Below are 12,393 nucleotides of genomic sequence, written 5' to 3'. Positions count from 1 at the left end.
GCCAAATGTAGACATTAAATGGATTGGTCAGAGAGGGTTAAAGTGGCACCAATTGATGCCATTGGTGAAATCCTTCATTCAAATCCAACACCCTGACCTCATAATAGTGCACTGTGGTGGCAATGACCTAGGCACTTTGACTGGGGTAGGTCTGGAAATGCTTATGAAGGACACCTTTGCACAACTGTTTACACTTTTCCCTAAAACTGCCTTTGTGTTTTCCAACATATGCCAAAGGCAAAAATGGAACTGGTCCTATCATTTCTGTCCGCAGATTGACAAAGCAAGAAAGCACGTCAACAAATCTGTTTCTGCTTTCCTCCGTGACTATGGTATGGGTGCCATTTACCACAACAACTTGCGTTATGACATGCAAGACATTTATAGAGGAGATGGTGTGCACTTCAATGATGAAGGGAACAGAGTCTTCCTCTTGAACCTTAGACTCTGCATCGGTACTTACTTGTAGGTACCACTTAAAAAATGACTTCATAAACACAACAGCTCTTTTTAGAGCTCCCTAATTTCTAAACTCTTAAATCTGCTTTTCATTTATTTATTTTTATTTTTTTTACCGTACGCTTACCGTAAGCTTACGGTACGCGTACCCCGTGATTTTTTTTAAAATCAATAAATGTTTTTTTTGTACTTTTCTGTCCTTCTTTGACCCCCTTACAAATGTTAGGGGGTCTGTAACTCTCCTCATTGCCCCCTTTCCTTGTTTTCTCTGTTTTTTTTCTGAGTGAAACACACAAAATGGCGGCCGCCGCTTCCTGGTTTCGGCCGATTCGAATGTTTACTAAGATCTATGGGCCAATCAGAATCTCCTTCGCGCACGCCATGTTTCTTCCGTACGCTTACCGTAAGCTTACCGTACGCGTACCCCGTGATTTTTTTTAAAAATCAATAAATGTTTGTTTTGTACTTTACAGTCCTTCTTTGACCCCCTCACAAATGTAAGGGGGTCTGTAACTCTCCTCATTGCCCCCTTTTCTTGTTTTCACTCTTTTTTTTTCAGAGTGAAACACAGAAAATGGCGGCCGCCGCTTCCTGGTTTCGGCCGATTCGAATGTTTACTAAGATCTAAGAGCCAATCAGAATCGCGCTCGCGCACGCCACCGTACGCTTACCGTAAGCGTACGGTAAGCGTACCGTAAGCGGGCTCAGATATATATATTGATTTAAAGGCTATTTTCTCAGAATCTACTGAACAGATTTACACCAAACCTACAAAAGGCACTTCCTTGACCTAGGGACTACCTCTCTGCCAAATTTTGAGTAATTCTGTTCAGCCGTTCGGGCTGTAGCTCGTTCTAAAGGTCCTATGGAAAAATGCATGGGAAAAACGCGTTTTGGGACCCCCCTTTTATCTCAGCCCCCGCTTGACGGATCCCCCCGAGACTTTCAGGGTAGGAGCGGAGCGTAGCGCCCCACCTATTTTGAGAAATTCGCGAGGATTCGTCGACCGGCGCCAAAGTTATTCAAAATAGAATGTTGAGGTTTTCCTATGGAAACGTGGTCCTAACTATAACTACCTACTGGCGACCGCCAGTAGGTAATATATATATATATAAACAATATTTTGTACAACTATATTTTTGAGATCGATATTTTCCCCCCGATATTTTTGTACTTACCATTATAAATGTAGGATGTTGATATTTTTTACATTGATATTGAAAACTCGATATTGTGGTATGGAGATATTTTAAGTGTTGATATTCTGTGAGTGAACCTGACAAAACACCATCAAAGGCACCCTAGCATACGGACCACTAGGACCAAGAACCCTTTCCACAGCTGGACCAAGGTCACTTAGCACCAATGGCCCGATGCCCTCACCTTCATACAGCCCAACGTCACCACCAACTTGGACCAGGCAGTAGAGAACTTCAACTCCTGGATCACCAGTGCTGCTGATCGAGTCACTCCCACCAAACCAGCCAAAACGCACAGACCTTCCAAACGAGTCAGCTGGTACACCCCGGAACTCAGCACATCAAAGCGCAGGTTCAAAAAGCTGGAAAGAAGATGACGCACCAGTAGGAAGCACACCGACCGAGCCACCTTCAAGTCAAACCTCAACAACTACCATCGCCAGCTCAAAGTCACAAGAAAGGAGGCCCTGACTCACTGGATCGAGACCAGCGCCAACCAAACCAAATACCTCTTCACCATCGTCCGAGAGTTGTCCTGCCTGTTAGCCACTGAAAACCTGATCCCCTCCTCACATTAACTTTGAGACGCCCTCGCTGACCATTTTCACAACAAAATAGCAACCAGTTACAGAAACTTCGATCCCCAACCCACCGACTTCCTCAGCTCCCAGTGACTACCATCACTGACCACCCGCTCACAGCTTGGGAACAGCTCGGATCACCGAACACAACCACTCTAATGAACTCCATCCACTCGGTAGCACCCACCGACCCATGCCCCCGCCGACATTTCAACCTCGGAAGAGACAAGATGAGCTACCAGCTCCACACCTTCCTCAACTTCTCCATAACACAGACCCCAGCGAACTCCAGAACTACCGCCCTATCTCACTGCTCCCGTTCCCCGCCAAAGTCCTGGAGAACCTCCAACACACCGAACGCCTAGAGAGAAACAACCTGCTGGACCCTTCCCAATCAGGTTTCAGAGCCAATCACAGCACCAAGACAACCCTGATCGCTGTATCAGACGACATCCGCACCATACTCGACATAGGAGAATCCGCCACCCTGATCCTGCTCTACCTCTCCGCAGCCACCACACACTCATCGATGAACTACGCCGGATTGGAATCACAGATGACTTGCTCAGATGATTGGCATCCTTTCTCACGGGGTGCACCCAGAGAGCCCGCCTCCCTCACAACCCAAGCACACCATCTGCAGCCTCCCCCCAAGGTTCATCCCTCAGTCCAACGCTCTTCAACATCTACATGACACCACTCGGAGACATCGTCACATCGCTTGACATCAACATCGTCTCCTACTCCAAAGATATCCATCACGTCATCTCGCTCTCAGCGGACCCCACCTCGACAAAGACCAACTTCCACAAATGTATGAAGAATGTTTCACCCTGGATTTAGAACAACTGCCTTAAGCCTAACATGGACAAAACTGAAGTTCTGATCTTTGGCAATCACTCCATTCTCTGGAATGACTCCTGGTGGCCATCGGAACTCGGACCCACTCCGAAAGACCACACCCGCAACCTTGGCCTCATCCTGGACAGAAAACTCTCCATGAAGTGTCAGTCAACACTTTCTACTCAGCCTGCTTCCACATGCTTCGCATGCACTGCAGAGTCTTCAAGTGGCTCCCCATCAGCACCAGGAAATCGGTGAGGCAGGCCCTCATTACCAGCCAGCTGGACTATGGCAACACTCTCAATGCAGGCACCACCGAACTCATGAAAAGACTCCAGACCATCCAGAACGCAGCTGCCAAACTAATCCTCAACCTGCCCAAGAGGACCCACATCACCCAGCACCTGAAGGACGTCTAATGGGCCCCTGTCCAGAAGAGATGCCATTAGCTTTTGACTCATGCCTACAAAGCCCTCCATGATAAGTACCCACCTACATGAACCCCGCCTGCATTTCAACGGACCCCCCAGGAACCTCCTCCCCGCACACCTGGCCCTCGCACAGATATCACGAATCCGCCACTACCGCTTCGGAGGACTCCTCTTCTCCCACCACGCCACCAAATCCTGGAACGACCTCCCCCTCCACTTCCGCAGCTCACCCTCGCTGACACCCATCAGCAAGGGACTCAAGACCTGGCTCTTTGAATGAATACCTGCAGCACAGCGCCTTGCTACCCTCTTGTGTGATGAGCCATGCTATAAAAGTGCGGCTTGATTGATTGATTGAATGGTATGCTGTGGGTGGGTTGTAAGCCCACTGATATGTAAAAAAAATAATGATCAAAGCATGATGGATGGTGTAGCCTTAGTCGCCTGCTAAGATGGCTGTATATGTGTGGCTCTCATCACTGAGACAAATTAGTTCTACACCAACTTCCGACCATGAAGAATTTTTTTTGGCAGAAATCAGTCCTGACATAAACCCTGAAGCTGGAACACTGCTGCATCCATTAATGCCAGCAGAAGTGCTGCGACACAGCCTTCGTTGGGGACTTGGCCAGGTGTGGCCAAACACTGCCAGAGTGGCAGAAGTTAGGAGACACAGGGAGATGAGTTGTCAGACGGCACTCTCCTCTTGGGACCCCACCCGGTTGTGCGGCTGATGGTGGGAGTCTGGGGCCATGGTGGAGAAGAAAGAAGCTGAGACGCTGGTCAGAGGAATTCTGTCCACAGCTGTGGTGTTATGAAGTGCCGTGGTGGCCACAGAAATGAAGAGGCCAACTGGTTCATTCTGAGACTGGGGAGAAAGCCTCCTACAAAGTGTGGATGACGACTGCTGCAGCTGGGCGGCTAGGATAGTTGGATGCTGGTGGCCCCCACATGATGGTGAGGGCTGTGAACCGCTGCAGGGCCAGGGTCTTTCTGCTAGGTGATGATGGCGTCCAAGAGCGTGGGGCTCACCACCCAGACATTTGATGTGGAGGTGGGACCCTCAGGCCGTGCATCTCTTCACCTCTGGGATGGAGTTGCAGTGTAGCATCTAGCTGAGCATTTGTGCTGTTGGGAGGACTGCGAAGCAGAACGTTTGCAAAGCAGGAGAATCCATAGTCACGCAATCCCAAAAAGTTCTGGACACCACAGCACTGCTGCTCGAGTTGAAAAATGTATCATCATCAATAGATGGTAACATTGATGCAGTTACAAATAGACTTGATCATCTAATGCAGCAATTGGAGTGGCAGGACCCCAGCATTGAAAGTGGAGAGCGGCGCATTTCTGACTGGGAGTATGATGCTGGCACATCTATTTAAAGCTACTGAAAATGAAAAGGGCCTCAGCCTTAGTTTGAGGCGAAGTCGCACTGCAGTAGAATTCAAATTGTGGGCCTTCCAGAGACTAGAGACATAAACACCAGATTTCTTTTTTGAGGAACTACTCATTGAATTTTTAGATCTCATCAACTTTGCAGTCACATTGGTTGTTGTGAGGGCGCACCCCTCTTTGGTACTGAGGCCAAAACCGGGGGCACCCTTAGACCGTTGATTGCCCTCATGCTAAATTACCAGGATAGAGATCCGGTGCTGAAGCCAGAACAGCCTATTGCATTACTAAGGAGCGAGCACAACTATATAGCCTAATTGTACAGCATCAGTTCAGAAAGCATGACAGAAATTTGCTGACATTAAAAAGAAACTTCATGACAAAGGTGTAAAGTACAACATGCTGTACCTGGCAAAGCTGATGATAGAGACCTCAGGGAAGATGAGCTTCTTAGATTCTCTAGCTGCTAAAAAGTTCATCCAGGAGCATATTGCGAAGTCCAAGAGCAATAAACACTAGACCTCACCCTACTGCAAGAAACTCACTTGTCTCATAAGCGCGCTACATAAATTGCAGGCTCTATAATCACAAGAGGGAGTGACTTTATAGGTGAGTTCACTCAATCAACAACAAAGTGAACTCACTCCAGCCTACCACAGGCGAGTGTCCTTATTTGTTTCAAGAAGGACTCTCTTCCACTAGATTTCCCAGTTGCATGCTTCATGATCAAGCCCTCACACTAATATGGTCTGAATCTGGGTGGGTTCAACCTTGATAGTCAATGGGGAACTTCATATGTTATTGAGGGATCTATATATAAAATTGCCTAAAGGTATCCCTTGTTTGTCTCTGGACTTTATTCTGGGCTTTATAAAGAGTGAGCACACCCACATACAGACCCTATCTGGGTGAGTACTCGGTGATGACACATGTCAGTGGGGACCCTTGTGGGTGAGAGCCCTTCTTAAAACAGTGACACTGCCCTGGAGTAAACAGAGAGAGTAACCACATTGGCTGGAGTGAGGTCACTCTATTTTTGTTGATTATAGCTTTAAAGTCACCATAGGCAAATACGATGTACCCTACTAATGCTCGAGGAAAAACTGGCAGCTGTAGACAACCTGGAGAGTGGGAAAGCCCCAGACATAGGCCGCCTATCTGCCGAATTTTATAAAATGTATAAAGACGTGCTAGCGTCACACCTATTGCAATGAAGCTTTGGAGAAAGGCACACTTCTGCAAACACTTCAGGAGGTAATAATAGTGCTGCAAAACCCTGGTAAAGACACTTCAAAGTGCTTGTCATATAGGACCATTGTCCTTACTAAACCTAGATAAAAAACCTCTAGCTAAAGCAATAGCCACCTGACTGACACCCCTTATGGATGGCATAATCTGCCCTAACCAGGCAGGGTTTGTCCAGCGTAGGCCCACATCTAATAGCTTAAGCACTTTATTTGCAGTTCTGCATCAACCCCATCCTGAATTGAACACAGGTAAAACCTTTCATTCTTTCAAATGGCCATTTCTTAAGACTTTTGACTTCAAAGATTGGGGTTGGGAACATGTTGAGATTGATATTCCTGTTATACTCCGCTTCTTTTGCCAGGGTTAGTATAAATGGCCTTATCTTAGACGCCTTTAACATTGCAAGAGAACCAAACGGGGATGCCACCTATGCTGTGCATTATAGCAAACACAACAAGATGATGGACGGAGTCCTGAAACTTTTCAACCACTCACCCCCAGTCACAGATCTGGGTTTAATCCATTGTTCTTTTGCTCACTATGCCAACCTAGTTTGGACCCAGCCGTAAGCAAATCAGTTTTGACCCTGTTCCTCATGGGAACAATCCAGCCCGAACTGACAGGCCAGGTCCACACTGGACCATAAACAAGCATCATGGGACCGGTTTCGGGGTTTCACCCCTCATCAGCCAGGCTAGCTAGCAAGCAAGGGACCCATGTCTGGGCATACCCTTGGCCACTTGGGGCGAACATGGTAAACACAACTAGATGATGGACTGAGTGCTGAAACTTTTCAAACACTCACCCCCAGTCACAGATCTGGGCTTAATCCATTGTTCTTTTGCTCACTATGCTACCCCAGTTTGGACCGAGCCATATGCAAATCAGTTTTGACCCTCTTTCTCGTGGGAACAGTCCAACCCGAACTACACTTTGGAAGGTATTAATGAAAGTGTTCTGGTTTCTTAAAAAGCCCTCATCAGTTGGGGAACATTCATTGAGTCACATCAAAAAGACAGACTTGATGTCCTGGAATTTAAGTCCTACTACCTAGTCACGCTAGGTCACAAGTTATGACACTGTTTCCAGCAGGTGCCTCAAGCCTCACATTTGCCTCTAGAAACAGAACGAATAGATAAGTGGCCACGGTGACAATGACATGCTGAGCTTGTCATAGAACTAGACGCAAAGCTGGTTTTACTCACCGCAGTTGAGGATATAAACCTCAAGTTACCGTGATTGGAAGAAATATTGATTATAGCCTCACTGGAGAAAGTCGGAATATTAAAAATGGTCATTTATATAGGGAAAGAACTTCCTCACCCTAGATAATTATAAATCTGACCATGCGAATATATCATTAGATACATTCACCTATTACAATTTTAAGCACACCCTGAGAGAACGTCTGCCTGATTTCCCAAATGAGCTGTCTGAATTTCATCCCCGGACCCAAGTAATACTGTCCCAGATATTAACAGTTTTTAGCCAAGCTCTATAACATGCGATGCTAGACCCAATACAGTAAACAAGGCAAGAATGTTTTGTGAAGCGTCCTTAGGGACCCGGCATATTATAAATGTGGGCATACATTCTGCAGGCAAATAGTGCCTATACCACTGAATTACAGGTGCAAATTACTACATTTCAAAAACCTACACTGGTTTTACCTATACCAGAAAAAGTAAATAAAATGGAACCTAACGTAGGCCATTCTTTTTTACATTGTGATGCGCCACACGCCACATCTATACACCTAGCATTGTTTTGCCCATTGGCAAGCCAATACTGGGACTAGGTATTTGTGGACTTACTAAAAATGGTAGATTGTGCACTGGATATGTCTGTCATTTTGAATTTCTTGGGTACGTTGTCCCTGTCCCCAAATCAGTGATAAGATAGCCCTGCTCCTCGCTAAATGCTTAGTAGCAATGACGAGGTTCAGAGTCCCAGCTCCACGTGTTCAGGACTGGATTAAAGATATGGCAATGTGCATCAACAGATCCGAAACCTATGCCACCATAAAACACTGCAAGGCAAGGCCTAAGGACATCTGGCAGCCCTTATGGCTATATCTTATTGCTGAAGCGAGGATGGTGGATCAGCAGAGGTGAACAGCACTGAAGATCACATGCAGGAACAGACTCCATGGCTACTAGCCAGCATTGGCTAGCCCGTACTCTGACTAGATGTGTGGTAGCAACTGATGAGGGGGCTTAATTTTTGGGAATGTGCTGCACAGTACTGGAAGATGAATAGACACCCCCCAGACAGCTGTACTTAAATGCAGAGCAGAGACCAGAAATATATAGGGTTTGGATCCAGATTGCCCTGGGTGGGCCATGCTCTGTGATGCATACATACTAGGCCTGGGTGGAGTTTGCGGTGTTCCGCTATGCAGAACTCGGCGAAGTGACACAAAAACTCCACCGTGCTACGCGGAGTTCCGCAAGCAGGGGAGTGCATTTGGTCATGCTGTTCATGTTGATTTTAATAACCGGGTGTTTGTCCCATGCTGTAAAATCAGCAGAAACGGCACAATGTTCAGCGCAGGAGGGTGCTCCTTCTTTTCTCGCCACTCGAGTAGATTTGCTACCCGAGCGGCAGCTTTCTCAACTTGAACAGAAGATTCCTCAGGGAGAGCGGCTTCGACCGCTCGCGTTGAGAAATTTGACCGCCCGCATTAAGAAATCTTGCTTGGAGGTGAATTTCCCTCGCTTGCATTCTGCAACTTGACGTTGGCGAGCGAGGAAAAAACTCCGCTCTGCTATGCGGGGCAGAGTTTTTCAGAACTTCGCATTCTCTGTGAAACGTAGAGTGCGAAATGGAGCGGAGTTCACCATCCAGGCTAATACATATGCGGCTCACAGCAATATTTATACAAACTATTGGATTTCTTAGTAATACTGGATGCATGATTTCACAAACTCTGATGCAGAATGGGGAACTGTGATGCTTATCTAAAATAGGTTGATTCCACCCCCTATGTTGTTGCAAAAGATTGTGCCGTCTTGCTTTGTATTTTGTCTTTGCTGTTTTATACGATGGTAAATAATAAAACTAATTACAAAAAAATCATGTAGATTATATAGGTCAGTGTGTTCTTTGAGGAACAGATGAAATGATACAGGGACTATTTTCACATACCACTGACAGCAGTGCAAATTGATACCACCAAATGTAGGCATCCACAAAATGCCATGTACTAGGCCCAGAACGCAAGGACAGCCCATCAAGTCAATCCCAAAAGAGAGCTCGGACATAGAAGCTAATGGGGGAAGAGGGCTGAACCAGAACCCCTTTCTGTGTGCTATGTGTGGTGCAATTCTGTTGGTTTTTGTGTGTGTTGTGTAGTGGTGACATAAGGTCTTTCCAGTCAGCTAAGACTGTCTGTATTCAGTCCTAAAAAATACCTCTGGCCGTACTAGACAATGGGAAGGTGGGATACGGGTGGCAGGACAGGACTGAACTCAGCAGAAGTTAGGGGAACAATGTTGCTGAACTGTAGTGCACATAAGCTGTTAATTTCTCCACCTGATGAAGTGTTTCAGCACTGTACTTGACTGCATTTTAGCTAGCTTTGAAATGATAGGTTCTTCACAGGGACGCTGATTTCAATCCTTGATACATATTAGACCAAACCTCTTTGCCACTAAACCCTTGAGGGACTTTGTGTTGTAGATTTTTTTAAAGAGATAGTTATTTCATTGACTAACTTTTGATGCTGGTTTACTTGTTATCTGAATCAGCGGTTCTTATCCTGTTGTCTGTGGCCCTCTCAGGGTCTGTGCCACTTACGTAGGGGGCCCCACAATGTTTTGGAAAATTAAATAATATTAAAAGACTGATAAAGTATATGTACATAAAATACAAATTACATTTTTTTTAAAACACTGTAAATGTGTAGGAATTTGAAATTAAAGCTTCTGGGTACAGCGCAAATACTGCAAATGGAAACTAGTATGGACAACTGGTGGCTCAATTGAAGCCCTGGTATGCTTTCACAAAATAGCATACATTGTTATTAAAAAAGAAAGTGATATGATTTAGTATATTGCTTCATCTTTTTAGAAAGAAAACTACAATTTGAAAAGCTCCAACCTTCCCATTACAATTTAAATTTGACATATTTTAATTGTGAAATAAATCAAAATATTTCAGAATTTGCGTCATGTAAACCATTCATAGGCTGGGGTCTCAGATTTCCACTTTTGATTCATTGGGGGTTCTACAGAAGTCAAAAGGTTAAGAACCGCTTATTTAAATTGTGGAGAGATGTTATGTCCTGAGGGAGTTGGGACAGCCCATTTTGTGTCTTTTTGTCCTCTCCACAGTACCAATGGTATAGTCCTTATGGTAATGTTAAAGACTAATAAAACAGAGTTGCTGGAACACATGCTACATTTCAGAGCATGACTTCAGGTTACAGTGTCAGTGTTTACTTTGAAGGCTCTAGAACAGTGCATCCTAAACTTTTTAGAACCATAACCCAATTTTTAGATAAACAAACTTTCTTGACCTACCTAGCGTTCATGGACATTTTTTATGTAACTAAAGCATTGTGTGGTAGCACACTGTCATGGATAGACAGTACATTTTCTATTGAAATGGCCAATAACTTTGCAAATACATACAATTTTACTGATAAAATCATATTGCATACAGATGACCATGTATAGAAATCATGTTTCAGTGAATATTTATCATTTGTTCATCAAGTAGTGTCTTGATTTCGTTTTGTCCTAGTACAATCTTTGTTTCCATCAAACTTCAGAATTGCAAACAAATGTACTTTCTTTTTGCTTTCCTAATTGCTGAATGTGTACAGTTCGTTTACAGGTATTTACATTTTTTGGGGTGTTAGAAACAAATTGCATCCTACAGTCTTTCCTCTCACACTCCTTATACCCAAGCAAGATTGTCACATATTTCACTTTATTTCTCCTTCTCTGACTGCAATGTGAGAAGAGTTTGTAAACACTATTCCCCAGGTTAAAACAATAAGCAGCAATTTGTCAGAAGACATACCCTGACATTTGGCCTATGTCTATGAAACACGGCAAATGTGACAAGATAAATACAGAATTTAAAAGCATGTTAATTAATTGCTGGTCTTTCACAACCCATCAAAATCACCCACAGTTTGAGAAACACACCCTAGAGATCAAGTTCCTCTTCCTGTCACCATGTGCTCATTCTCCTGTGAATTTGTAACAGTAACACAATTGTGTACTCCGAGTAACATTTTTTATGGCCTGCTGCCAAGGGCTATTACCATTGTTAAAGCCACTGGGTCTGAGTTATAGGCTTTAGCCACAGGCCTACAACGGGAGAGAGAGTGGGCTTTTAACAACCAGTGTAGCCAGAGGCAGAAGGTCTGTAAAACCTTTAGAACATTCCACCCACTGAGGATAGAATGTGCTAAAATAAACAGAGAGAAATAAAAAGGCAAATGTTGAAATGTTGGCACAGATGGTGTATACCTGCAACTATTGGCCCTAAGTCGCTTTATTGTCTTCTGGGGGGCTCCCAACATTGCAATGTTCTAATAACTTTTACTTTTAATCCTAGTATAGCTTTTTTGACACACCATATGCAGTCCAGCCTACACTTTTCACAACAATCTTTAATAGTTGCCATCCAATCTTTATATTGTATTTTGCATTTACTGTGTGTATGTATATAAATAGAAACAACTTCATAAAATGCCTTGTGTTCAACTGAATTAAGATTTCCTTTCTTCAGACCTTTGATGCCCATGATCTGTATACAGGCAACAATTTCACCAGGATTCTTAATACTCTAACAGCTGTCAACAAAGCTACTGAAGGTAAGAACACTTAGCTTTGTTTCGCTTTGATCATTATTGATTTTGCTTATGTTTTTGTAAGTGTAATATGTTTTCGTTTTCTGGACTGTTGAATGATGTGTGATACCATGTCATTTATTTTGCATTCTATATACCAATCTAAAAATACCCAGTGGCGTAGCTTCAGAGGGGGTGTTTGGTGTGACACCCTCCAAATACATGCATTTGTGGCTTGGTAGATGGGTTTGGGGGCCCTGAGTCAGCTCTGCTATCTCTGTGTCGTTTATTTCCCATCGTGAGCCAGAAACGAAAAATGGTGGGGAGAGAGAGACACAAAGATATCCATTTGGTGGCTACATTTCAAAATGTGAAATTAAATGACCTCGAAACAATACCAGCTTCCCTGCCTGTCCTAATATATTAGTTCCCAG

At 44.5% G+C, this 12,393-nt stretch overlaps 1 protein-coding gene across 2 annotated transcripts in view; it reads left to right on the top strand.

The window, feature by feature from the left end:
• Positions 1-12,393, top strand: part of ARHGEF6 (Rac/Cdc42 guanine nucleotide exchange factor 6) — a 712,936-nt gene that overhangs the window by 213,910 nt on the left and 486,633 nt on the right. For both annotated transcript variants that reach the window (XM_085607964.1, XM_085607965.1), the window contains exon 3: positions 11,899-11,983. In XM_085607964.1, the coding sequence (XP_085464090.1) occupies positions 11,899-11,983 (85 nt within the window). The remainder of the gene's footprint in view (positions 1-11,898; positions 11,984-12,393) is intronic.

The sequence above is a fragment of the Triturus cristatus genome, chromosome 5_2 (genome assembly GCF_964204655.1).
Source record: "Triturus cristatus chromosome 5_2, aTriCri1.1, whole genome shotgun sequence".
NCBI lineage: Eukaryota > Metazoa > Chordata > Amphibia > Caudata > Salamandridae > Triturus > Triturus cristatus.
The sequence above is the reverse complement of the archived record's forward strand: the minus strand, read 5'-3'. Positions and strand labels throughout refer to the sequence as shown.